Genomic DNA, 27,126 nt, shown 5'->3' with positions numbered 1-27,126 from the left:
AATGTGCGAGCTACAGCAGGCTCAAGTCACAGTCAACAAACATAACATAAGAGAAAGCAGTTTGAAGAGTGCTGTCCAAAGTTGTGGTTGGATCAAAGTGAATTTCGACACATTGCAGAGGCCTCTTTCCCCGTTGTCAGCCCAGTGAATGTAAAAAGAAAAGAGACATCTGCTAGCAGAGAACCACATTCTAATAAGTTAACAAATGCAAAAATATACAACTAATTTTCATAAAAATATTGAAAGGTATCATTTTGAGTAAATTAATTATGAGAGTTACTGCCAATGCATAGATTACAGCCTGGCTTATTGAGCATTTTGTTGTTACCTTGGTCCAGCACAATGCTTTGGCTTAATGCAGATCTTTGGCTTACGGGGTCATCCTCAGCTAGGCTGGCAAGAATGTCAATCATCTCTTTATCCATGCTTGTGGCTAAAACCAGATAACAAATATTTCATTTAAAAACATATCCACTTGTTTTATTGCAGTTAACCTTATCTTCCTCTCTGAGATTGAATCGCAAAGGGCGTACACTGTAACTTAGAGGTCAAGTCAGCAGGAAAACCTAGTAGACAATGAAATCAGAAAACAAAACACAAGACATACACAATTCTTGGGAGAAAGATCTTTGACTTTCTTCAATGATACCCTGGTTGATCACGGGTTCATCCTCATTGATTACCACTGCAGAAGAAAAGAAAAATATTTATACTAAAAACCTCTCAAGTTTTTCAAATGAAAACGTGTGTCACATGTGAGAATTGATTATTAGTGGTTCCAAAGAAACACTGACACCAGTACCAGTAGTCTTAAATATATATATGAGAAAAATATAATATTACACTAAATAACAAACAAAATTATTTTTTTAGAAGAAATCCAAAATTGGGCGACACTGTGAGGTACTACATCTTACTCTGTGAAGATTCTGCCTCTGACTTTTCCCCAAGAAGTGCTTCAGCATGTTGAGACAAAAGCTGTGATACAGAGTCTGCATCTAATGATTCATCAGCAATGGATTGTCTTTGAGATGCAGCCAATGAACAGATAGAATCTTGCAAGGCAGCAATTTCTTGTGGTGATAGTGAATCCCGTCCAAGTTTTCCTATCTGGCTTTGTCTGGAAGCAAAACAACACTTGGACTTGATTTTATACTGAATTGTACTTGGATTGCTGATACAGTATATCATTTCATATGGTAGTAAAATAAAACACTGCCTTTAAAAAGAAAAAGAAGAGGGGATCCCCCATAAAATTTTGCCAGGTGTCAAAAGCACATGGCAAGAAAAACTGTCCAAGACTATTATGGGCAATTCCGTAGGATCTAGTTTGTACGTATTGGGGGCCCACACAATGTATGTATGAATATCCCTAAATTACTTTTAATTATATGCTTATAAAATAAGTCAGCTAATAAAGATATCTTGTTGTATAAAATCTCTCAATGGCCCAAACACAAATATATACATTTTACCAAAAAAAAGCTATCTTATGCTGATAGCTTACATCAGAAGGTCACGCTCATCAACAATCTCCTTGATCCTGTCCTTAAATTGCTTTTCTGTCTCAGTAAGTTGTATCAGTCCTCTATCTGAAATGATATGTCATTGAATATACTGGTAACAGTGTAAAAAGCCACAAATCATTGGGAAAGGAGAAAACATGTTCTTTAATATAATTGTCAGTAGCATGAATTAGTCCAACCAAATCGCCACAATAATGATAATGGTGCATGATGACTGGTGTAAACTTAGGAGAGAAGAGGTTCCAGTTTCAGGGTTCTAAACTTCGGAGTACACTGTCTCCCACCAAGGCAGTGATTGATTGATCCACCACTACGACTAATAACCACTAACTGATGATTCCAAAATATGTAAACATTATTGTTAACAATGACCCACTTTTTAATTTGCAACCATCCCTGGCCTGTTTATGAAATTCTTTTCTATCGTAAGACCATGTAACAGAGTCGGGAAGCCATGATTTACAGACTTGCAGTTTTAAAACCAGTGAGAGCTAGATCATTGTTTTTTTGTGCTGGCTGAATAAATCACTAATAGGAAACATATCAAAGAATAAACCAACTCAGGAAAATTTGTACTTGTCTGATTAGTTTTTATGGTGAAATTGAGTCCCACATCAACGTAGGTCGTATTGTCCAAGTTATAGTGACTGTCATACCTTTGTGCCTAAACTGGTCATCTCTTCTGAATACATGTAATTTATCAAATGTGGTTAAATAGCGCTTGTGATATGTGTGAAGGATGTTGGTTTGCCGACGATGAGATTAAGTCTGCTACGAGCCTAGAAGGCACATCAGGCCGGCGCTTATATCTGGTTTTTGAAGCATGAGGCAACTAGGAGTATTTCTATTCCCCCCTGGATGGGATGCCAGTCCATCGCAGGGTTACCCCCAGCATTAGATTCACCGGTACCCATTTATACACCTAGGTGGAGGGAGGCACTGTGAGAGTAAAGTGTCTTGCCCAAGAACAAACCACAATGTCCCCGGCCGGGACCCGAACCCGGACCACTCGATCCGGAGTCAAGCACACTGACCAGTCTCCCACTGCCAACGATGATGCCTTGGAGAAAAAGATCCAGTGGATACAGAACACTTCTTCTTTAAATAATCATAGGTTGAATAGACAGAAGAAGATGAGAACTTTTCTCGTTTTCGGTCTTTAATTCAGGTGGACGTTTCGCCCATTCGGGCTTCTTCAACACTTCCAAGTATTGATTTTTTAGTGTTGAAGAAGCCCGAATGGACAAAACGTCCACCTGAATTTAAGACCACAAAAAGAAAAGTTCGCATCTTCCTCTGTTTATTTAATATATATATATATATATATATATATATATAGATATGTTGAAAGTGACCAAAGGACGGACAACTTCTGGGCCCCATTGTTCGAAAGTCAAATAACATAATCCAGGATTAGCGTAAACTTTTGTTTCATGTTTTCAGCTTTTTAATGAAAGTTTCTTTTACTTATTCTTGTTTTCCATGATTGACTCCAAGTCTAATGTAAAGTTTTGCCAAACATCAGGGTTGAACAGCATTTGGAAGTGAAGAAATAAGCCCTTGGTTAATTTTAAATCTGGGATTAGCGTTCATCTGCTTTTGAACAACCGGGCCCTGGTGTAAGAAATAAAAATTTACTAAAACATTTTGGTCATATGACCTTCATCAGTTACAGTATATATATTAGTCCTTATTGCCCCTAATGGGGCATAGGGCCGCAACAATGTCTCTTTTCCACCGGGTCTTGTCTTTCGCAATTGCCTGTGCCTCTCCCCATGACAAACCCATCTCACTAAGTTCAATTTCCACTGTCTTCCTCCAGGTGGTTTTGGGTCTTCCCCTTTTTCTTTTGCCTGCAGGTGTCCACCTAAGGGCAACCTTGGGTATCCTCTCCGACGACATTCGTAAGACATGTCCCAGCCATCTAAGCCGGCGTTTCTTGATTTCAAGATCCATACTTGTGCACCCAGTTTTCTGATACAGGTCAATGTTGGAAATTTTATTGGGCCAGAAGATGTTGCAGATCCTTCGCAGACAGCTGTTGTGAAAAACATTGACTTTGTTTATGTCCCTCTTTACAATTCTCCAGCATTCAGAGCCGTACAGTAGCACAGATTTAACGTTACTGTTGTAGATGCGCACTTTAGTCTTAAGGCTGTACTGCTTAGACTTCCAGATGTTTCTAAGTCTACTAAATGCACACCTGGCTTTGTTAAGCCTAGCCTTGATGTCCTTCTGGGCACTGTTATCTGTACTGATCACACTCCCGAGATAGGTAAACTCTTCAGTATGTTCCAACGGCTCTCCATCGATGTTGATTGGCCTTGATGTGTCAGAGTTGACACACATAATTTTGGATTTCTTCTTGCTGATGATCAGTCCCGTTTTCTTGGCATTTGTATTGAGATCGTCTGATTTCTCCTGAAGATGGGTAGGTGTTGAAGAAAGGATGGCAATATCATCAGCAAAATCAAGGTCTTGAAGGTGAGAGAAGATAGTCCACTGTATTCCACGAGAGCGCAGGGAAGTTGCTTGACGCATCACCCAGTCGATAGTAACAAGGAAGAGAATAGGCGAGAGTATGCAGCCCTGGCGCACTCCCGATTTCACTGGAAATGCTTCTGTAATGGTGTTTCCAAGGATGATACTACATTCGAAGTTGTCATAGAACATCTTGATAAGGTTGATAATCTTGGGAGGTAATCCATATGCTTGAAGGATCTTCCATAGACTCTCTCGGTGCACGCTATCGAATGCCTTTTGAAAATCGATAAAGTTAATGCAAAGAGATGTGTTCCATTCGAGAGACTGTTCCAGGATATTTTGTAAAGCAAAGATCTGATCCATACAACCTCGTCCTCTTCTAAACCCAGCCTGTTCTTCTCTGAGTGTTGAATCAATAGCGTTTTCAATGCGCTTAAGCAGTATCCTGCAAAATATCTTACTCGGTACAGAGAGTAGGGTAATTCCCCTCCAATTATCACAGTTGCCGAGATCGCCTTTCTTTGGAAGTGTGAATTTAAGGCCTTTGGTCCAGTCATTTGGAATAACTTCTTGTTCCCAAATCTTTGAGAAGAGGTCCGTTAATAACCTAGATGCTGTATTAATGTCCGCTTTAAACAGCTCAGCTTGAAGTGAATCAATTCCTGGGGCTTTTCCGTTTTTCATGTTTTCAATTGCCGAGCGAACCTCTGCTGTGCCTGGGGGGCTGGTGCCTATATCAAGATATGATTCAGAAGGTGGTGGATCTGCTGGTTCCTCTGGGTCTGGCCGGTTAAGGACTTCTTCAAAGTGTTGCACCCACCTAGCAGCTTGCTCCCTTTCTGTTGTTATCATCTGTCCCTGCTTGTCTTTTACTGGCATGCTGTGATTGGTGATGTTGCCACAAAGTTGCTTAGTGATCTTGTAAACTGTTCCAAAATCTTTCTTCTCTGCTGCTTCCTCAGCTTCGCTAGCCAGATTCTTGATGAAGTTCCTCTTGTCCTTTCTTGCACTCCGCTTGACTTCCCTATCTCTGATCTTATACTCCTGCTGTGTTCGTTCAATCTGCCTTGACGATTTAGCGTTCAACAACTTCTCCTTTGTCTTCCTCCTAACTTCTAATCTGGCCCAAGTTTCAGCTGATAACCATTTCTTGGTCTTCTTTTTCTTAAAGCCAACAGTTTTCTTTGCAGCATCAGCATACGACTCCTTGAATCGATTCCACGAACACTCCACTGGGTCCTGATCTATTTCATCCTCAAGATCGGCGAGTGCAGCAAACCTGTTCTTAAGCTCAATGCTGAAGTTTCTTCTGACCTCTTGCGATTTCAATCGGTTGATGTCATACACTCTCCTGCGTTGTCTATTGGAGTCTACAGCCATAAGCTTAAGCTTAATTTTGGCGAATAACATGTAGTGATCACTGCTTACATCTGCACCCCGATATACTTTTACATCCAGAAGGGATCTCCTCCACTTCTTGTTGATTATTACATGGTCGATCTGATTGATTGTACGACCATCGGGGGATTTCCAGGTCAGTTTGTGAATGATCTTGTGGGGGAAGATTGTACCCCCTATTATACAGTTATTGTTCAAACAAAAATCAACCAGCCTTTCTCCATTGTCATTAATACTCCCACAGCCATGCTTCCCCACAGCAGCTTCGCAGTTGCTGTTGTCCAGGCCAACTTTAGCATTAATATCTCCCATTATCAGCAGCAAGTCATGTTGAGGGACTCTGGATACTTCATACTGGAGCTGTTCATACCATTCGTCTTTTACCTCATCCTCTGCCTCGTTAGTAGGGGCATAACATTGTAGTATAGTAAGCTTACAATATTTGGAATGGAACCTTGCTCTGATGATTCTATCGCTGACAGGTTCCCATTCAATGAGGGTCTTTCCTATACTTCTGTTGATGATAAGGGCAACACCGTTTGCATGTGCATTTTCCTTTCCAGAAAACAAAATTGTAAAGCCATCACTTGTCTTCTTCCTTCCTGCGCCAGTCCATCTACATTCACTAACACCAAGGATGTCCAGGTCATATCTTTCCATCTCCTTTGTAACCTGTGCCGCCTTACCAGTTTCAAACATTGTGCGGACGTTCCATGTCGCAAGTCGTACCATCGTTTTGGGCCCAAGAAAATTCCTCCTTGAGCTCATAGCTTCCCTTGATGAGTTTCCACTAGGAGCTGTCATACTGCCAAGCTCAGGAGCTTGGCTTGAAATTTCCATAGGACTCTGTGGATTTGAATTCATAGTTGCGGTTTCTGTAACTTGATGGTTTTTACGGGGTGGGGTTGTTAGCCCCACGCCCAACCCCCAACCTGGAGGGCCAGTGGTTTTCTGTAGGGGTTTTCCTTCCCTTAGCACACAGGTTCCAGTTATGTAGAGGCGCCCGACACTCGCCTCTCGCCGCTGTCACTCGGCTGCCGAAGCATTCCCATCAGTTACAGTGGTGCAAAGTAAATAAAATGGTCTTATATAATGCTGCGTAATTTTAAATACAAGACTTCAAATTAGTAGTTTCCCTCGATTATTGTTCTCTGTCTAGTCAATTTTGTGTGGTTTTTAGTATCTGACCACCTTTTTATATTCTATTGTCTTGTAAATTACCCAGTATTATATAAGACCATGTTATTTACTTTAGACGGCTGTAACTGACGAAGGTCATATGACCAAAACGTTAAGGAAATTCTTATTTTTACACCAGAAGTTGTCCGTCCTTTGGCCATTTTTAACATTATTTTATACTTCAACCATATGCCAAGGCTTGCACTGGGAATCTCTGACGGATCCTTCTTCGTTGGCTCAGGTAGCCCTTCAAACTGAGCCTATACATATATTTTTTCCCCTCAAAATCACTGCAAGATTTTCTTTTCTTTTTCCTGGATACAAGGAGATGGAAACAGTGGGTTCTCTAACCAATATGCCAGCACTGATCTCCCAGTAATTCACATTTGGGATCTTAAAGTATATCACGCCATCTTCAAACAATGAAACACAATGTTAGTATACTAACCTTGTGATGATGGACCTGATATTTGTGAGGACTCCTTTGCATCCCTTCGCCGCTGCTGTTCATCCTCCCAGATGGCAGCCAAGCCAGGATTTGAACCAATATTAGCTGCAAATTAGAGAAAACATATTTTTTCTTTCATTGTGCAAATGGGAAAAGATCCCGCAATCTGATGAGTTTCAGAAGATGAATTTTTAAACAATTTTGCTCACGAATCCTGGAAGAATGGATTCCTGATGACTCAGTGATAGTCTAAACATCACACCTCTGCATTGGTTTAGATGTTTAGGTTTATTTAATAACTTGAAACATTTAAAGTTATTCCCAATAATATTAAATCTTCAGTGATATTCCAATAAAAAACTTCTTGTTCTGTGGATTTTGTTCACTCTGAGGTAAGATCAAAGGACAGAATTGGACAGGAAATAATTGTTAGATCGGTTGTGAAGATCAAAGCAAGCCAGGTACCTGTACAGTGCCTGTTGTTTAAGTCGCATAAATACGTATTGTATACAGGTCTAGGCTGGTCAGCACACTGGAGCAAACTATGATGCTGAATACAGCATAGGGTACCACTCCCTGTTTCTTCCAATGTGGACAAGTCAAACCTAGGCTACTAAATGACCGGATAAATGTACATATATCAAACTCTACAAGCATTCCAATACCAATTCTTTACATAATATAAAAAGGGAACATACCTTTGATCTCAAGCTTATTCAATATGTCAGAGGCAAGCACATCAACCTCTAATTCACAGAAACTAAGTCGCTCCACATCCGATCCAAGAATACATTCCCTTAAAAAAGCATATTCAATAGCAGTACAGTAAATATCCCCTAAAAATCCTTTTCGTATAAGGTCATGGAGTAAAACAATGACTAAAACACTGTAACCACAGGCAAAATTCATATAGTAACAGCCGGCTACTTTCCTTATGTAGCACCCTGAATGTTGTATGTTACAACTAAGGAATAACGTTGAGATACCATTTTTTCACCACTGATGCATATCATACAATCATATTCTTTAAATCAATGTTTGAAACGGTCGAAAGTGCAAGCTTTTCTCTGTGATACACCTCACTACAGTTAAACGTTGGTTATGTGGGACCCCACTATCTAGAAATTTCAATTATCTACTAGACTTTCTAGCCCTGTACTAAGCAATTGCTTCACAAAAATTGACTGGAAGCCAAAGTGACCATTCCATAACTTGAGTTTGCTAAACTTTCATTCTCAATTTACACTTCACGAGTGGATGTAGAGGTTGTTAAACTCAGTCAAAAACCCCATTAACCCATAATTTGACCCCTTTTGAGTGACACTGTCTAACGCCAGACGATTTTAATCATTCATGGGGGGAGTCCTAGGACGTTTGAAGTGTGAATGGATTTATTACAACATAGTCTTAGTTTTTAGTTTTTAGTCATAGTTTTTTTTTTTTTTTCAGTCAACTATCCCCTGCTTGTGTGTCTGACTCTTGTAATACATTTAAGCCGCAGTACGGTGCAAAATAATGCACTCCTGTCTTTCAGTTTTCTTCCCCTTTGTAACAACCACAGTTTCAATTACCATGATTCATCCAAACTTTTTGTGTCTCCCCCACCTAGCGTAGATAATACATGCTAACCCATTGACAAATTATTGGGAGAGAGAATTACATGTAATAACTTTTTCTATGTCTAACGCCACATGATACAGGAGGGGGTGCGGGATTTCAGGAGCAAAATAGGTTAACTGATATGTCTTACCTAGGAACAGTATCTTTGTTCCAAATTTGATGAGAAGGGCCAACAAAGGACTTCAGAGAAGGCTCAAGAGAATCAGATTTCTGGGCTACAGTCACCGATTCAGCTACACCTAGAAAAAATTAATATGTATATTATTATAAAATAATATAGCATCATTGTCATTGGGAGAAGTGGTCCTTGCAGTTATCTGGACAATTTAAAATTCACGTGGCTTCAGCAGGATTCAAACCTATGACCTCTGCAATGCCTGTGCAATGCTGTAACAACTGTGCTACAATAATAATGAAGCCACTCAGTTAGAAGATGGTGACTTTGTTCGGCTCATGTCTTCCCGTGAAATGAGGTAGAGTATTGCAAAAGCATGCCGGTTAGAATCCCATCCCATTGAAACCACTCGTCCAGAAGAATGCAAGTATCACTTCCCTTATTATAGGAAATGAACCCTCCAAAAAATTAAGGTATTGGAAATTAAAGCGACTTAAATTAACCCCAATTAAATGTAAAAAAACTTTCCAATAAAGAAAATTAACGCAAAGGAGGAGGTAGAATTTCACAATAACGGAAATTAACACGATTATTAAGACACAGTTGGTGGTGACCACTGGAACAAATTTGTTCAAAACTGAGCCCTCTGGTCAAAAAAACAGTGCTCAAAATTCTAATAATATTAATGTACGGGTTACCCAAAAGAAAGAAAGAATGTAGCTTATTTTATTGTGTTTTAGGTGTCATGAATGTCTGGAAAGGTTTCAGAATTAGGGTTAAAATAATGGAAAATAAGAGCGTGGAAATTAAGGCTGCACTTAATTAACGAAGCTGAAAATAGCACTCAAAATAATTAGCGCGACTTAAATTAACACAAATTTAAACAATTTGCGTTAATTTCCAATAATAAGGTATATGTATCCCTTTCATCTAAACCCACACTTCAAATAAACAAATATTAATATTAGATTTCAATTATTGCGATTGTTGTTATCAACTATGTTGTCCTTATCATTGTCATTCTCAACATCAAAATCGTCATTATAACAAGAGGCTACAGGTAGCCTACACTTTGTTTGATGGAATTTGAGCCTACTGCCTTTAAAATTCACAGTATTTCAATGATTTTTTATGTTACAATAACTTGGTCAATATCCAGTTCAATTCCGTAGTCTGAAGTCCTAAGTCCACATTCTGTGACCCAACCACATGGTTAAGTACGAAATTGTCACTTACTAGGTTTTTGCATCCAGCCCTTCAGTTGTTCACATTTAAAACTGTTGTTAACTCCAATCAAAAGCAGTAAGCAGATGCTTTACAAGTTTCTACTATGTTGTTTAAAAATATTCAAAACTTTTTCTTAACAATACCGGGAGAATTATAAAATTATGTAATTAGCCCGGTAAGATACATGTATATTACCGAGTCATACATTGACTGGATATTGCATTGCATGCAACAAAAACACTAAAACTCATTTCCGGTCACGCACACAGTTCTTTGATACACATTTGCCTGTTACCCTGTCGCATAGCCATTCGTGGTTTAGTGGTCATCGCGATTGCCTTTGAATGAGGAGATACAGTATGTTGCCCAGTATCCGGACAGTACCAGTATCAGGACACTTAAAACGAAAACTCAATTTTTCCGGCGCCCTTCTAAATTGTTGGTAAACGAAGTATTCCGAAAGAAAGCCAAACATTTCAGCTTTGAAATGCAAGTTTTGGCGGGCTCACAGCTTGAGAAACAGTTGCAGAAGGCGCCATTCTGTTCAGGTGAGTCAAATTTTCATGGCTATAATATTTACGCTGTTTACTGCGCAGTAAAACTAGTGCTGTTTAAATATAGGCTTGTAAAATGTGATAGTTTCAAAGAAATTTTAAAATATTTGAGGTTAGGATACTTAAAGAAGTTAAATTTTCAAAAAATTCAATAATTAGCTTTAAAATGTTACTGGTTTGGAATAACAGAGGCCATAAACATTAACTAAGGTTTGGATGTCGGATACCCAGTATCTGGACAGTGTTTTCTTTGTCGTGCAAAATCCTTGAAGTAGCTGCGTACACTATCCAGACAAGACTTATTTCATATCCATAACTATAACCATAGCTTAGGATAAATATATTCATTTGTGTAATGTAACTTTACTCAACTCCTCAGGGAAATTTTTATCACGCACTTGTTGAGGCGAAATATTTTGTTTGTTTTGCATAACTGCATTTCGTAAAATTACTATAACCGGAATCGATAATGGTTGAACCAAGAATTCTCATACAAATCTCTAAGTTTTGACTGTAGAATGGCGTTGCAACGGTCCGAAAAATTTCTAAACGTGATGACAGATGTGAGAGAAGGTAGAATGAGTACTCGAAAAGCCGCACAAAAGTGGGAACTAAAGAAATCAACTCTGCATGACAGGCTAAATGGGAGGGTGAACTTTGACCGCCGGAAGGGGTCTTCTCCAGTTCTAACCAAAGCTGAAGAAAACCAATTTGCAGATTGGCTAATTGAGCTGGCAAACTGTGGTTTTGGCTTGTCGAAGGATGGTTTCCTTAAAGCAGTGAACAAATTCCTTGACAAAGATGGAAGGACCACACGTTTTAAAGACAACAAGCCTGGAAACAAGTGGTTTGGAAGTTTCATGAAGTGCAACCCTAAAGTAAAACTTCGCAAGGCACGACCTCTAGAGAAGAAAAGGGCTAGTATATCTAAGGATGCTGTAGATACCCGGTTTACAGATTTTTAAGCATTTCTAATTGAAAAAGGTCTCGCAAATTGCCCTTCTCAAATCTGGAATTGCGACGAGACTGGCTTCGACCTACAAGGGAGGGCTGGAACAGTAATTGGACCATCTACCCGGAAGCATGCACCCTACCACGTCCTTTGTTAGTTTTTTTTTTCGTCTTTTCTCTTCACAGCCCTAGACTATCCTTGATCAGCCGCTCGGGTAGTTCTCCCCACCATACCCTAGTAATTTATTATGTTTTGCTTCAAGATGCCAAGCCAATTTATATTTTTGGAATCGGATGCCAGACTACTTTGAAAGAGCAAGATAGGTTTAAAAGTCGCTTTCCTGTCCAACTTTATCTTTAATTAAGTTGTTCTTGTAGTGCCCGGATACTGGGCACGCTGTCCGGATACTGGGCAACATTCGAGCTCTGCAAAAATATTAATTTCACGACGGATACGAAGGTAAAAAACTTAAATCTTTTTTCGCCATATTACAGACTAAATAGATTGTCTCTGGTCCAAATTTCAGAACTCTTGTGACTAAGGAAGGAAAGTTACAACATTTCTAAACTGAAGTGTCCGGATACTGGGCAACATACTGATACAGAATTTGAATCCAACTTGGGCTGCCTTCTACGAGACAAAGAAATCTCATGCATGCACAGCCAAAGAGTGACCCCAAAAAATAAAATTAAATTAAATAAAGTCCAAAGTCTAGAAGCAGAGTCGAATCCTATACTTTCTTCCTCCAATAAAGTAATAACCATTACTTTTCCTGGACAGAAGTACTACTTAAATGAGCTGAAAAGACAAATAATGGCAAAAGTTCAAATAAAAACTGCTTAAAGAATAAGGTTGATGGCCCTTAAATTCCGAAACATTCCTTAACCGAAGGATAAATACCCTGGGAAACCAGAATTTTCAGTTTTTCCATGCAGATGTTAAGGACCCTATACAGTGTAGTTGTCTTCTTACTAGAGCATTAGAGCAATGCTGCGAGAATATTAATTGGCCTGAGCTCTTGGCAGAACTGACTGGGCAAAGAAAGAGGGCAAAGGAAACTATAAATTACAAAAGACAAATTATTGTACCCACAATGAAGCATTTTAATTGGTTGATTTTAGTTATTGGGCCCACTGACTTCCTGAGTTGCACAACAAAGTTAATTCTTAAGTAACTTATTACCATTTTTGTCAAGTCTGACAGGATTCCTGAACTTAACAGCAGATGCATGAAGCAAATTCATTCCATAAAGGTTGTAGTCCATGAAAAACTGAAAAACAAAATTCAAACAGAGATTTTGCAATTTTTGTCAAAGGTAAATTTCAGATAATGCTTAAACCACTGTAATAATAATAATAGTATCATCATCATCATCATCATTGGCCTCCAAATGATGATAATGAGCCACAAAGTATTGAGTTCTCTTTTGAGAAAACTAAAAAGTATGAATGGCTTGCATTGCAAGTCTTACTATGGCGGAACATGTACATTAACCCATTGACTTCTGGGAATGACACAACAGATTTTACTTTTGAAATTTCTCATAAAGGCTCATCCATAACGCAGACATAGAAATCACTTATGAGACCTTTGCTAACACTTTAATGCACACAAAGTCTTTTACATCCAGACATACAGGCACTGGTACATTCCAGTGTAGATTCGCAAACTGAAACACCAAGGTCTCTTTCTTTCTTGTGGGCTTAGAGATTTGTCCAAACATCGTTTTTTACCATGAGATGGTTCAGTTGTTCTAAGTGTTGGTGGATGATGCTTTGAAGGAAACCTCAAGGGACAAGCCATAACAGAAACCCAACATCTCACTGTATTTTTACCACATGTAGCTATAATTCTTGTCAAAGGTTTGGGTGCTTCGGGAAACCAAAAAAACCAACTCTATTCCCTTCTGGATCAGCAGTTTCATTCTAGGTACAACCAGGTATACAACAGTAGATACACTGTATTTGACTTAAAACTCAAATTGAGTTCAGTTACATGGAATGGATCCCTAAAAACACCCCATTCAGATCAAAAGAGCTTCAAAACTATGAAACTTCCCAGTTCCCTTGCAGCTGTTTATCCTATAATAACGCCTCGTTTTCATGTCTAGGTACCAGTTTTTTCGCTTGCATCCGCCATTTGTGATTCGGTGTAATTTACTAACTTGAAATTATGCCAACTCATATAAATCCTGCCATTCTTAATTCTACCATTCTTAACGTCCCTTTGACGCCCAAATCGGCCTAAACCGCCCAGACTTAGTATTTTACTCGGTCTAACGCCTGACGATTTTCACTTTCTTTCCTTGGTCCTGAAAAGCCTCTTATAAAAAGTGATCACTTTTTTTCATGATTTACCTGGAGAAGGTAAGGAATATGAGCTTCATAAGGCTGAAACACTTTATTCATTACACCACCACTTTGAAGAAGACTCACAACCCTAAAATGCAGGAAAAACCCATCAACAGTGCATAGTACTAATCTACCTCTGTAATCAGTTAATGTTTTGAACCTTAACTTACAGATATGAATGACTATCATTTTATGTTTTTGAAATTATTCTTGTATTGTTCCATCTATTTTACAATAGGCCATTTTACAGTTGTTTGCCCGGTGACCTTTAGCTTATGAATGGCTGTGAGTCTGCCGGTGACCTTCTATTGATACAGACCTCATTGCTTTTATCATGTAAATTGTGTTGTTGTAATTCTAATAAGTCTTCATTAATGGGGACATAGTTATTGAGTGAACCTAGCTGTTGTTAGCCCTTTCACTCCTGTGGGGTTTCCCATTGACGAGTAAAATCGTCTGGCATTAGACATAGTAAAATCTAGAAGTCTAAGTGGCCCTTACGGGAGTGAAAGGGATAATTAATGGGGACATAGTTATTGAGTGAACCTAGCTGTTGTTAATGGGGACATAGTTATTGAGTGAACCTAGCTGTTGTTAACCCTTTCACTCCAGTGGGGTTCCCCATTGACGAATAAAATCGTCTGGCATGAGACAGAGAAAAATCTATAAGTCTCAGTGTCCCTTACAGGAGTGAAAAGGTTAACATCAGAAAAGCACAAAGGTTTGTATCAAAACAGGATCACAGGCAGCCTTTCTTACATAATTTCTTAGGCCAGGTGACATGGTCTACAAATGTATTTACAGTGTGTTGTTCATTCAACATGCAAAGATCATCGAGCAGACATAAAAGTTTCTTAAATTTACACTTTAATTGCCCATGATAATTGCATTTCTAAGGAATTCCAGCTCCTCCAAATAATAATAATATTATTGTCATAATTAAGTTCTCAAGGGTTTTTCAAAATGATCCCAGCAAAATGATCATTGTGATGGAGAAGACAAATGCAGCCACTGATCACAGAGTATGGAAAGAGTAATGTTAAATTTGTTCTAATTCCAGTGTCTCTCTTTAGTTTTGTTTCGTTGGTCATTTTCAAGACTGAGAGAGACGATCAGATCACGCAACAACTACGTCAGTATTAATCACTCCAGCTGAGACATCTACCATGAGTACATGTACAGTCAGTAACCAGTAGCTACAACTTCGATCCAATAGAGCGGTTTTGAAATGAGTGTCGTAAAACCAAAACCATAGTAATTACTTTAACCAATCAAAAAGGACGGAAACAATCCAGTCAGCCAATCAAAACTCGAAGTAATTACACGTAGCCGACACAAAAGGCGGGAAAATGTGCACGCGCGAGCACAATTGGTTTTGGCTTCACTTCTGATTGGTTGAAAAAGTGGTGCAAAAACTTTGAACCAATCACTGAGTGAAGTAGATGCAAAACCAAAGTAATTAGCAAATTACTTTCGACACTCAATTGAAAACCGCTCTAACAACTACAGTGTTAAAGTAACTAGAACATCTCACTTAAACTTGAGCTCGCTCGCTTAAATCCGAAACTTCTGGACAACAACAGTCTCATGTAAACAGGCTATTAATGGCGAACTCGTGACCATTAACTTAATTACAGAAATTGACAACTTCGTTTCTAGAATGTTCTGGAACAACAAGAACTCCCATATGAAACAGACGGGGATGCTCGTCGGAAATTTTGAATTTAACCCCTAAAGGAGACCAATCTAGGCGTGGCTTAAGCAAATTTTGACCCCTAAAAGAGACCGTTTAAAAACACAAAAATACGACACGCAATGAGTTTTAATGATAAAAAGGCATAATCATCGAATGCTTTTATCTAAAAAGAAAATTTAAAAGGAAATTTGACTTCTGTTTCTCTTCGCGTAATTCTGTGTTACTTTGCAGAACCCTAAACGAGACCTTGGTGGCATAAAATATTGGCGTTTTGCCCGGAACACCCTAAGCGAGACCAAAATCCAAAATTTACACCCCTAAGCGAGACGACGAGCATCCCCGTCTGTTTCATATGGGATTTCCCCCCCCCCCCCCCTGGGATAATAACATCTTTGAGGGTCTCCAGATGCTTTAAGTAAAACTGCTTAGAGCTCACCAGGGATCAAAAAATCTTCAAGTGTCACTCTAATACAATAAAAGCATTGATCACATCACCTAGTCACCAGGAATGGACTGTAAAGGGAAATTCTCAAGAATTCTTGCTCTCCCTCGTGGTATCCATAAAAAGGTCTAAAATACATAGAAACCAAGTTAGTAACTACTATCAATATCTAGCATTTAAAAAATAATAATTTCATTTTTATTGGTCATACAGGTATGACAAATGTAAAATGACTCTGTGCCAAAGACCTATCTCTAAAAGAAAGACTCAGAGTTCTTCGCTTAAGGATATCTCGAGAAATAGAGGACAGAATGGCACCAGAACGATTACAAAGAGACAACAGACAAGAAAGTGCAACATTAGTGCTTATTTCTTTTACGAAGCCTTCTGATTTGTGTCGACTAAAACTCGCCATACAAGCTCTCTAAATTCAAAACACAATACAGAGCTTGGGCCACCTGTGTTGCAAGTACCTGATCTTAAAGGCACTGCCCCAGCTGGCAATACTGTAAGTTAAATATCGATAGATAAAAGAATAATAACCCCTCGGATGTCTTATTTTTTATGGTTTAGGTCTCCTTTTATTCTATAAATTGGTCTACACTCACATTCCTTTCACTACTGATATTTCATACACATGTTGTCGTGAAGACGAAGCCTTTCCTAAAGCAACTTGCAGGGCAAAATCCACACTAACAGCTAGCTGTTTCAAGTACTTGTCAGTCGGCTGGGTCCCATCGTACGGTACATAGATGTAAGGAAAGACCCCATGAACGTGCAAACATGTTTTTTGACCAACTGGTGTAGCACCATAGATACGTATGACTGGAACTTTGTCGATTGTAGTTTCCCGAAATTTTGAGCTGCAGATATCAATATCTTGGATTGGAGTGGCAGTGTAGAAATCACTGTTGACAATCCGAACAGAAAACATGATTTTCTATGTGATGGAAACGCCATGAAGTAGTTTTAGCCCAAACCAGCTGGTTTCTAATTTAAAATAGCAGAGTTGACAGATTTTTTCCGCCATTGTGGTTTCGGTCCGACCCAGTCTTCCATCAGAAATGGGAGAAAGACTGCGCTTGAATCACGAGAAGCGCGTGATATTCTCGTGACGCGCAAGGCTCGTCTCGCGTGCGTGCTTCACACGGGCCTTAAAAACTCTGAAAGGATATCACACTCATTTAAACGGAAGAAAGTGTGCTTTAGTGCTGTCCTTAGCTATCATATGATTGCCAGGGACAATGACAACGAGGAAACACTGCCGTTGGGCTGAATTCCTACGTTTGTCAAAGAGGCTTTGTTGACGTGCTGATAAATTATACTGTCACGTCAGCAAGGAAGGAGGAAGTACTACTGTAAGTTCATCACGTATCACGTTACCCCACTCATATTCCCGGTGTTTTAAAACTTATTTTTAAGACGGGATTTATGACTCTGAAGGGAAGAACTTTCTTTTGGGTTTTACTAATCAATCACATGTTTGGTAACTCCATACAAACACCTCTATCTGCAGCTGGAAGAAAGGAAAGGAAAGGAACTTTATTTAAAAGTGTCTAGTCATCCTTGCGCTGGAGCACTAATTGGGGATACTGTAAAATGAAATGAACAATAAACTCAAATTAAGTCAAATTTTCGTTTTTGAGGAGAGGGGAAACCGGAGTACCCGGAGAAAACCTGTCGGTGCAGAGTAGAGAACCAACAAACTCACCCAACGCGCCTGGGAATCGAGGTGGGAGGCGAGTGTTCTCACCACTGCGCCATCATCCTCCTGCATCCCAAAAGGCAAAAGGGTGAAGATACAATCAGCGTTAATTATCGCGGAGAATCTGACAATCATTCGTTTCAGTGGAGCACGCAAACAAACCAGTATTCTCCCACGACATTCAAGTTTTTTATTTCAGTAATGCTATTTCTAAATGAAGAAGCCGCAGTTTTAACATGAAAATTTATAGATACATGTATGCGGTAATCTTAGGTCAAGTTGTAACCTGTCGAAGTTCGATTGCCAATAAACTTGCAAACGTGATCCTGCAATACAAACTGCCATTGTCTGTGTTCAAACAGTGTTGCATCAATGTTTAATCAAATTCATATTTTCGTGGAGCTCTTTAATTTCGCTTATACGTGACCAGCATATTCAATATGTTTGCTCTAGTTACTTTTTTTATTAATGGATCACATAGAGGTTGTCATAGCAACCACAAATTCTGCTATCAAAAGCAAACTTATGATCAAACGACCGTCTAGTTCGTTCCTCTATAGCTTTACAACTTAATCCTACCTGCCCGGACACTTCCGTTCGGTTTTCTTACAGGAGTGATTGTTTCGGTATTTTAGGATCACTTTAAAATGCAGATATTCTTATTGTCAGAGTGAACTTATCCCCTTTCCAAGAAGTGTTGTTACTGTTAACGGTGCTATGAAAACCGTTAGCACGGACGCATAAGCGTGGAAAGATGCAAGCGTCTGCATGCATAGCGTCTTGGAGAAATGGCTGAACATGTACAATGAATAACGCTTAAGCTTCCTTTGATATCTTTCCAAAAGACTTTTTACAAATCTTGAATGACCTTTGCACAGTTTTCAGAACTACCACTGTTGTGTTCTTGTAGCGGCATCGTTTGGAGAACGAGGCATATAACAATACATTCCATTCATATGCAAAATAAGTGGCCGGGTATTCGTTTAGTTGCTCAGTTTTCACCCATGATATTGACCCATAAAGATTGCTTTAAAATGTTTGTCCTTCAATCACAGAGCCGTATAAAACAAACAACTCTCGAAGCAAATTTTCAGTTCTATTTGTTATGCACAACTCTACATTAAAATAAAAGGAAAACAACATTTAAAGAGGAAATAGAATGGAAAATAAACATAATTCATTACAGTAAAGCTTCCGTCACATCGCCTAGCTTGAAAATCTCAGATTTTGTCAAATTTAAATCACATCTTTTCAATCGATTTGTCGCCAGCGTCATAGAGTGAATTGCACAAGCCATATCCTTTTTCTGAAAGAGAAAAGCTTTTAAGTTAATATAGTTTAATCAGTAACACCTCTGCTCTTTAAGCTGTTCAGTCTAAAGTACGCGCGTGAACTTGTCTTGCAATTCGCATGCTCTAGCCTTGTAAAACACGTGCTAGTTTGACTCTTCAAAGAAACGCTAATGCGACCATACCGATGTCTATTGGTAGATTTCGCGTGAGGCGAACTATACAAGCCGGTTACCATTTTGGAGTAAGGTTTTTAAAGTGTAGGTTTCTGATGCCCACTTTCCTTTCGTTGCGTCTATCCTCAAATCTGTCTCGTGCGTTTTCTAACGCACGTGAGGTCTGGACTATGGATTCTACCCATTGTCTATGGATTATTAGTAAACTGAAACCCAACAAGTAGCGTGAACAAAGACATTTTCTCACGTAGCCTATCCAGAATGTTGCGTGTCTAAAATGTTTGTGAAGTCAAGAGTCATGTGCATGATTAAACGACACCTACTATCAGCAATGGCTTTTTCCGGCTTTTGTCTTTCTTCATTAAGCAACCATTTCCGCAACAGAAAAAAATCCCATAGATAGTTTTTTGGTTTATTTTCGATCTTTAATGGGATATACTAAGAAAATAGCCTTTTCCGACATTTCATGTACGCGAATACATCAAAGAGGATTATGCTGCCTGAGTCAAACTGTCATCTGATAGGTTTTGCCACCCGGCTGTGGCTCCTTGCCGGACAGATCTCATTTCACGTTTCTCATTTGTTCGAGGTGTTAAAAGTATGCGTTTTTAAAACGCTCGCTCTATATTCTCCTTTTCAATTAAACTTTCTTTCTATAGGCCTCCTTCGCAGCCGTTTCGAACCGAGCCCAAAAACGGCTGCGAAGGAGGCCACCAACTATGTCACCTTGCATGGTTCCTTCAACATCCGACAGGGTATTTCTTGGTTTTGCCCGTTTTTTCATTATAGTTTTACCTTTTTCAGACAAGATTGGAAAACCTAACCATTTTTCAGATGTAATTACAAAGGTAGCACTTTCTCATCCGTTTTTGTTTGGACATTCAAGTTCTGCACTTAATACGACCAGTGGTCTCAATCCGCTGGCCGACCGTGCTTAGTCCATGTGTTACTCTATTGATGTTGGAGACGAGACTTTGCTATCATTGTCTCTACTTGTTTTTTTCTGAGAGAAAAAGTCAAGAGATCTTAGCCGAGCCAGGTCTATCTGCGAGAGTTTAAAGCATATGAAAATCCATTCAGTGTTCGCAACTGAAGAGTAAGGGGCATAACCCCAGCTACGGAAGGTTGTTTTGCTGTCTTTTGATTTGTGGTATCATGGTTGAGTGGTTAACAAAACGCAACATGAAAATGAGATACTTGAACGTTGAACCACTCAATTGATTTCTTTAAATTAAGCAGTTGTTGCTTGTCCTTTTTCGAGTGAAAATTTATTTTTTCCAGAAGCGCAAGGAATAGTTCATTTTTCCCAGGTCTGCCGCTTTGTTTATACAAGCCGACATAGTTCTAATGCAAAATAAAATTTCTGACGAATGGCTGAGGTCAAAACGTCAGCTCGTAAATCTCTATTATGATGGTTAATTTATCTTCATTATCTCGTTCGGTAAAGCCAAATTATCGTGTCACTCTTCCCAATGACGCTGCACAAGAGTACCTATCGAAACGCTCTTTACTCGTTTGGTTGAAATTTTACCCTACCAAAAAAGGCAAGGTTAATGCAACTCACGGTGAGTAAACAAGGCAGTTGCGTAACAAATTGAAAAGCACTCCTGGCGACTTAAAATGGGTAAGTGAACTGATGTTATACTGTATCTACATTGCATTTGTAAATTGATTTCTCTAACAGAGCGCTGGCCTGCTAATAAAAGCAAAATGTATCAAGCAAAATTGAACTTCACGGCATGTGGGATAACATGACCCGATATGCTAAAGTGAATTTTTCCCTTGAACTTGGCCTTCAAGTGTGTAATAGATATATGAAATTCCTTTTCTGAAGGGTTCTTAATGGGCTATTGTAAGTAAATCATAAAATAGGCCATCTATTTTCAGCCTTCAAGTATTTCAAATTAAATTATTGTCCACGACCGTACTCTTCGGCTTTCACCAATTCTGGCGTTCTTGCATGGGTTAATAAATCCATCGCTGAACAATTCAGTGAATAGCTTCGATTTTTCCACATGACGCCCTCCCTAATTTTATTTATTTATTCATTCATGCAATTGTTCATCCACCTATTCGAATCTTTCCTTACAAAAGATACACAAAGAACCGCGTGTAGCTCGTTAGCTGTGCAAAATGCTTGAAGCATTTTTTTTTTGCCAACTATCCAGACCACGCTTACCTATCACTGCTCACATCATTCTGGAATATGGATAAAAATCGCAAAGCGGAGAAAATTCCAAATTGTGACCTATGCGTTATTTATCCTGCATTCAAAAAGCAATAAATGCATATGGACTGTAAGTTGTTCAAGACAGGTGTTTGTTTTTTCTCTCCGATGATGAGTCTGTAATATCCTCTAAATTGTTTCCAGAGCAATATTTTTAAAATTTCTGTACTCTTTTGATTTTCGAATTTCCTTGTAGGTTTTCAATTTTGTCGCATATGATTACTTCATAGTGGCGTGTGATCGGCCACTTAGTTGTCAACGCCTGTGGGACAGGGATCAGAATATGAATTTGAGTTTATCGTTATGTGTAGATAAGCCTAAAGCGCTCTTTGTGAGATGTTGCTTGTCACGTGTGCCTAAAGCCTCGAAATGCTTCCATTTCTTTAAAGTACGAAACATTCTACTGACCGTTGTCTTGTTCTTTTGTAACCCTTAATAAAACGTTTTACTGACATAGATCTCATTCAACTTTATCTTTGATTTGATTTTCAGCTGATCATTTTTGTTATCTTTCAAGGTGTATATCTAACTGATAATCAAACATGCGTTTGTCAGTCATATGCTATTTATACTCAGCACGTTCTCATGCAAGTTCTTCATGATAAATATCTCTTTGCTTTTCAAGACAACTTCGATAAAAGTGGCGGATAACACGTAAAATAGATATCAATATTCTTAAAGGAAATTTGAAAGTCGGATCCCTTTGGTAGATTGCATCAGTCCACATGTCCGCGAATTTTAATCATACTCAATCTAAACGTTCAAATCGGTGTCCTTGTTAATTGTATCACTACTATAGCATATTATTCCGCATTGCCCCGTCTTATTTACAATGATAGTATTATGTGCACAGGGATGAATTCAGTAAAATCACCCCGATTTAATGACAACTTTAGCAAAACTAAATTTCCGGGTGGGCTCACTGTAAGTACCTTGAGCATAATCCTCTTCACGACCGAACTCTTTGAAAAACGGTTAATATAACTAGCGCACTGCACGCTATTACACCCCGGCTGTCTTCACCTTACCAATTTATTGGTAACTCTGCTTATAACAACTCTGAGTCAGGGGATTCTGAGTTGTAGCACGTATATTTAGATGTTATTTTCCTGATTTCTCTTGGAAAGCGCATGGAACCATACGAAAAAGTTAACATGTTAATTACCGTTAATTGCGTGGCTTTGTTTCACAACACAAGGTCATGACCAAACCCGTTCAGCTGACGACCAAGTCACTAAGCACCTGTTGTTTTTCAACCGTAGGTAAATTTGGCCGATTGTCAAATGTACAATTGCCACTTTGGAAATTATGGGCATGCATCCAGATTGCGAGAAAACTGAAGTTGAAACTTTTCCAATTCTCTAATAAAGCATTTCATGCCTGATGAAGTTATGCAGGTTATTTTTCCGTTATTGACATAATGCGAAGAAATACATAATTGACCTCGTTGTTTCCTGTGACAACTGGGTGTATAAGGAAGCAGACAGCAATTTGTGGTGTCATATTAACTGATGAATCAACCGCAACTTAGCGAGTGTTGGACCGAAGACAAGAACGACGTTCACACACAGCTCAGGCCTAAAATAAGCAATGATCTATGTTAGTACATTTTGTTGTCATCGGGGGGCTAGATATTTGAGCATAAAAGAGGAAATCTCTTGCAAACAGAGAATGCTGTGCAAAAGAAGCGAATAGGGTCATTTTAATAGTTGATATCTGCTTGCAATGCCTTCATGTCCAATTGTGGGAAAATAACTACTCGTATTGAGTTCCACACTATTACGTTCTTGTCGATATTGTGTGAGAAAATCGACTTTGCCCGGTTAACTGCGTCAGGTTCCACCAAATCTCGAAGAACGAGGTTGAGGAAATAGCAGTTGGACAATTGGTGCTAAGAACATCAAAGGAATCTTGAGCGAATCCATGTAATATCCATGGAGACACCCATAACAGGATAATATGCTTCATAGCTGGGCCAGAGCGTATTGGATCACTGATCTTGACCCAGCACTGAAGGATACGGCTACGGTATCTAAGACTGGCAGCTATGTAGACTATGTGGGAAAAAAGAGCAATACTCATGAAGATCTCAGGTATGCGTCAAGGCATACCGATATTTGAGTGGTCTCAGTTTAATAGTCAATCCACTGTTTTTATGATAGGTTGATTAACACCCTGTCCTTAATCCCATTTAGCTGAACAGCCCATCTTTTCTTGCCTCTATTTCTCGGTATATCGCATTTCACAAATTAAACTCGATGAAGTTAGTGAATTCATTTTCTTTCAACAGAATTGATGTAGTAGACAAACTAAATCAGGACGCGTCGGAGGCGAGCCCGGCAGCCTTGAGGTTTCTTCTCGAGTTCATCTATGAGACCCGGTGGAAATTTGATGAGCTAGTTGTCTCGCCTAGTCTCGAAGACCGGTTTTTTTTTTTTGTCCGCATTCCCGGCGTCATAGTTGAGTTTCTTATCCGGGACTAATTGGGCTTTTGCGACCACATCAGTGAAGACCAATATATGCAAAATCTGTCTGGACTATTGATATAATTCAGAACAAAACTAAACAGACACCCCGGCCTTCAAACAAAATTCAAGGACATAATCATTTACTCAGCCGGCGAAAAATTCTTAAGTATTTCACCCTGGAGGATAACGACAGGACGGTCACCGGCATTGCACAGTAGAACGTACACGCGCAAACTACGTGCAGCTCCCCACAAGTTTGTGGAAAGAAATTAACTTTACTGATAACAAGCCTTTATTTTGGCACCTTAAGTTTATTATCACAAGGTTTGGGCGGAAATTGATGGAGACACAAAGAACTATGGAGTTGCCTCATTCTTTCGGCCCTAACTATTGTCGTTATCGCTCAAAATTGACTGATGTTTGATGTTCTCGAGAACTTGAAGCTCTGCCATACGGTTGTTGAGAGACGAAGATACGATTCAAAGCCATGGTGATGTAAATGGCACGGAGACCGTAATTCAGTTCCTTAAATCAAGTTAAATAAGTTTAATGTATGGAATAAAACAACTAATGCTAGCCTGTATACAAGCATGAGACCGCAAACTTACATACAAGTATTACATGTTCTTGATAGCAATGATGGTCGATGTTAGGCACGCTTTTTGACAAAACCTAACAATCAACTGAATTGATCAACTGACGGTCGGGGATAAATTAAAGGTTAATTGTTTTTTCGTCATAAATTGAGTGGTATATCTTTTCATTATCATCGTACAAGTTTATCTCTGTAACCAAAACAAAGGAAAGCCAAACATATCACAAAATCAAAATATACACTGACTGCGGTCAAGAGAGCACGCGGCGGGATTTTTTAAAGGGCTAAGAGGTCAGTCCCAGTCAAACTAACATACTGAGTTAGCCAAAACAGTTCAGTCATGGAAAGAACTTAATGTCCATATTTAGTATTTTGAACTTCTGTTTGCTCTGAAGCTTACGTAAAGTTTGCGTCAAGCCATTACTCTGCCCTTCCGTCGCTGCTGGGGGATCCGGCACAGTGCATCAAAGTGCCTTTTGCTGTGTGTCATTTTATTACTTCGTTGAATAATAAATAAAAGGAAATTGTCAAGACTAAAACACTTATATTTAAAATCACCATTTCTCTCCAGTGGCCTTCTTTGTTCGGTTTTCCATTAAATTGATGGCAAAGTCTTTTTTGTGGCGAATCGCACCACACACTTCCCCGCCGGGATCTTCGTGACGCAAAAAACATTAATAAATTGTTAATGGATAAAGACTGCCGCTTCAAGGTCTGAAAAATGGAAAAAAAATGACGTTCGTCCGTGAAAATTCCAATTTTGAACGTAACATACACAAGAAACCCACGCAACACAAATGCGTGTACATTGTCCCTGATTGTCATCAAATAAATTCTTTCGGCGTAAAATGATCGATATCAGATAGAGTTCAATGAACAAATACCCTCTCAAAAAAAAAGAGTTCATTTTATATTTCTAAGCATTTTAAACTATTCTTGATATATGCACTCAGATATTACTCTTGAAATGTCCAAACTGACAAATTCAGTTTCTGCGAACACAATTGCCAACCCTCCATGGCAGAAATATTGACCTCGCTTTAGTCGGGGATTTCTTTCATGGTTTCACCTGAATCCACCATCCTGAGCTTAGCTTTGTTCGTGATTGTTTGCAACAATCTCGCCGGTCCGTTCGGTTGCATAATTATTATTTTTTTTAATGTGCTTTTACGTCGAAGTCACTCTTGCCTCAAGTCACCACTCCAGATGTTGAACGGTTACTTCAGACTGGATTGTTAAACCAAAAAATTGAGAACATACCAAATGAAAGAAGTATAACGTCAGTTTGGAGATAGAACCAAAATAAAAGTAAATTCAGTTGTCTAATTGACTTGAAAGTACAATAATTATTGGTCAGAATTATATTGCTCTTACCGTACAAAGTTTTCCGTTTGTCGGGAAACCGCAGATCGTTTGCGAAACACAAGAAAGGGCGTTTAATCCAATTGACGCATACGTTGATGAAACATGATTACTATTAATTAAGTTTCTTGCCTGTGCGCAAGAGTACATAAATACTTCTGCACTTCAAGTTCAATGATTCGATTCCATTCCAGCTCGAGATGACTGATTAATACATGACTCGGTATTCCTTCTAATCGGTGATTTAATAGCTCAACTATGCATCTTATTTTTGGCAATGTTGTGCAGGTATATAGTTAATTGCCAGACAAGCTTCTGCAAATTTTTTTTTTTCGACCAGAAATTGTTTGCAAATCTAGACGTTTTCCGCGGTGAGTACTTATTTCAGTGAGAAAATGATAGCACACGACGCACTCCGCCTGTCGGGCTAACTTTTGAAGACAACAAATGATACAAAACCCGTATTCCTTGCCCTATCAAGCTAATACTATGATTTATTTCCTTGTTAATCCACGAAAAGTCGTATACCAAATGACGCAAGAAGTATCTGCATGGTTCATGAACCCCTGATGGGTTTAAATGTCTGGTTTAACCATACGCTTAAGTTGGACAAAATCGTGTACTTGAAATTATAAAGCATCACAAAGGGTCTTCGTGCCTTATTTTCCGGTTCAATACTGGCCCAATTTCTAGAGCTTTAGCATTTCTAGTGCGGATTATTTCCTTGCAAATGTTTTCTTAATTCATTGAGGTTATGACTACGAAGTTCAAACGTTTTTAACTCTACCTTTACAAATCCTGGTGAGGACCTTCTACGTAGTTTAAAATTTATCTGCGCAATAGGAATTTTTACGCATTGAATTGATGCAAGCAAAAACGTAAGGCTGCTTTGTATATTTTAGCTTTGATCTAATCGTTTTGTGCAATATCGCACTGGCAGTGATTGGTATCGTACAGTCTTACTGATGGAGACTTGCTTGACATTTCGTGGTATCTTGAAGATCGAAGATTTTGTGTAAAGTCGCAGTAAATGTGACTGTCATCAATGTGCGAAATGAGCCGTAACATCATTAAAAATAAAGTCAAAACCAGAGACTTTTGTTATACATTTGCACTTTTGAAGACAGTGGGCAGAGGAAGATTGTTCAGACAACATAAAATCCTGATCTACTTGGTGGTAACCAAGTTGAAATCCAAAAAGTAAAGACCCAACCAAACTTTATCAAACATTTTTTCAAGGTGAATGTCAGGTGTGCATGGGAAACAGGTGAAGTATCGGGTGGGATCGTTCGTTTGAGGCCAAAACAGTTCG

The 27,126-nt window shown here is 38.9% G+C and overlaps 1 protein-coding gene and 1 long non-coding RNA gene across 3 annotated transcripts in view; both read right to left on the bottom strand.

Moving 5' to 3' along the window:
- LOC138053529 (DNA polymerase zeta catalytic subunit-like) overlaps window positions 1–17,035 on the bottom strand; it is a 45,137-nt gene extending 28,102 nt beyond the window's left edge. Inside the window, exons 1-11 of the mRNA XM_068900157.1 lie at window positions 16,601–17,035; window positions 16,046–16,120; window positions 13,861–13,942; window positions 12,686–12,773; window positions 8,786–8,894; window positions 7,734–7,831; window positions 7,036–7,140; window positions 1,508–1,592; window positions 918–1,120; window positions 608–685; window positions 329–433 (exon numbers count right to left, since the gene is read on the bottom strand). Coding sequence (XP_068756258.1) covers window positions 329–433; window positions 608–685; window positions 918–1,120; window positions 1,508–1,592; window positions 7,036–7,140; window positions 7,734–7,831; window positions 8,786–8,894; window positions 12,686–12,773; window positions 13,861–13,942; window positions 16,046–16,120; window positions 16,601–16,926 — 1,354 coding nt within the window. The 5' untranslated portion in view covers window positions 16,927–17,035. The remainder of the gene's footprint in view (window positions 1–328; window positions 434–607; window positions 686–917; window positions 1,121–1,507; window positions 1,593–7,035; window positions 7,141–7,733; window positions 7,832–8,785; window positions 8,895–12,685; window positions 12,774–13,860; window positions 13,943–16,045; window positions 16,121–16,600) is intronic.
- Window positions 17,036–18,774: 1,739 nt separating this feature from the next.
- On the bottom strand, window positions 18,775–25,141 carry LOC138053532 (uncharacterized). 2 transcript variants are annotated; one of them, XR_011133223.1, is made up of 2 exons: window positions 25,011–25,141; window positions 18,775–19,003 (listed from the first exon to the last, which is right to left on the bottom strand). It is a non-coding gene; the product is annotated as an uncharacterized lncRNA (long non-coding RNA). The 2 variants fall into 2 exon arrangements; XR_011133222.1 differs by lacking the exon at window positions 25,011–25,141 and adding an exon at window positions 19,222–19,346.
- Window positions 25,142–27,126: the final 1,985 nt, after the last annotated feature.

The sequence above is a fragment of the Montipora capricornis genome, chromosome 6 (assembly GCF_036669925.1).
Source record: "Montipora capricornis isolate CH-2021 chromosome 6, ASM3666992v2, whole genome shotgun sequence".
In the NCBI taxonomy this organism is placed as follows: domain Eukaryota; kingdom Metazoa; phylum Cnidaria; class Anthozoa; order Scleractinia; family Acroporidae; genus Montipora; species Montipora capricornis.
This window is presented reverse-complemented; position numbering and strand designations above follow the sequence as displayed.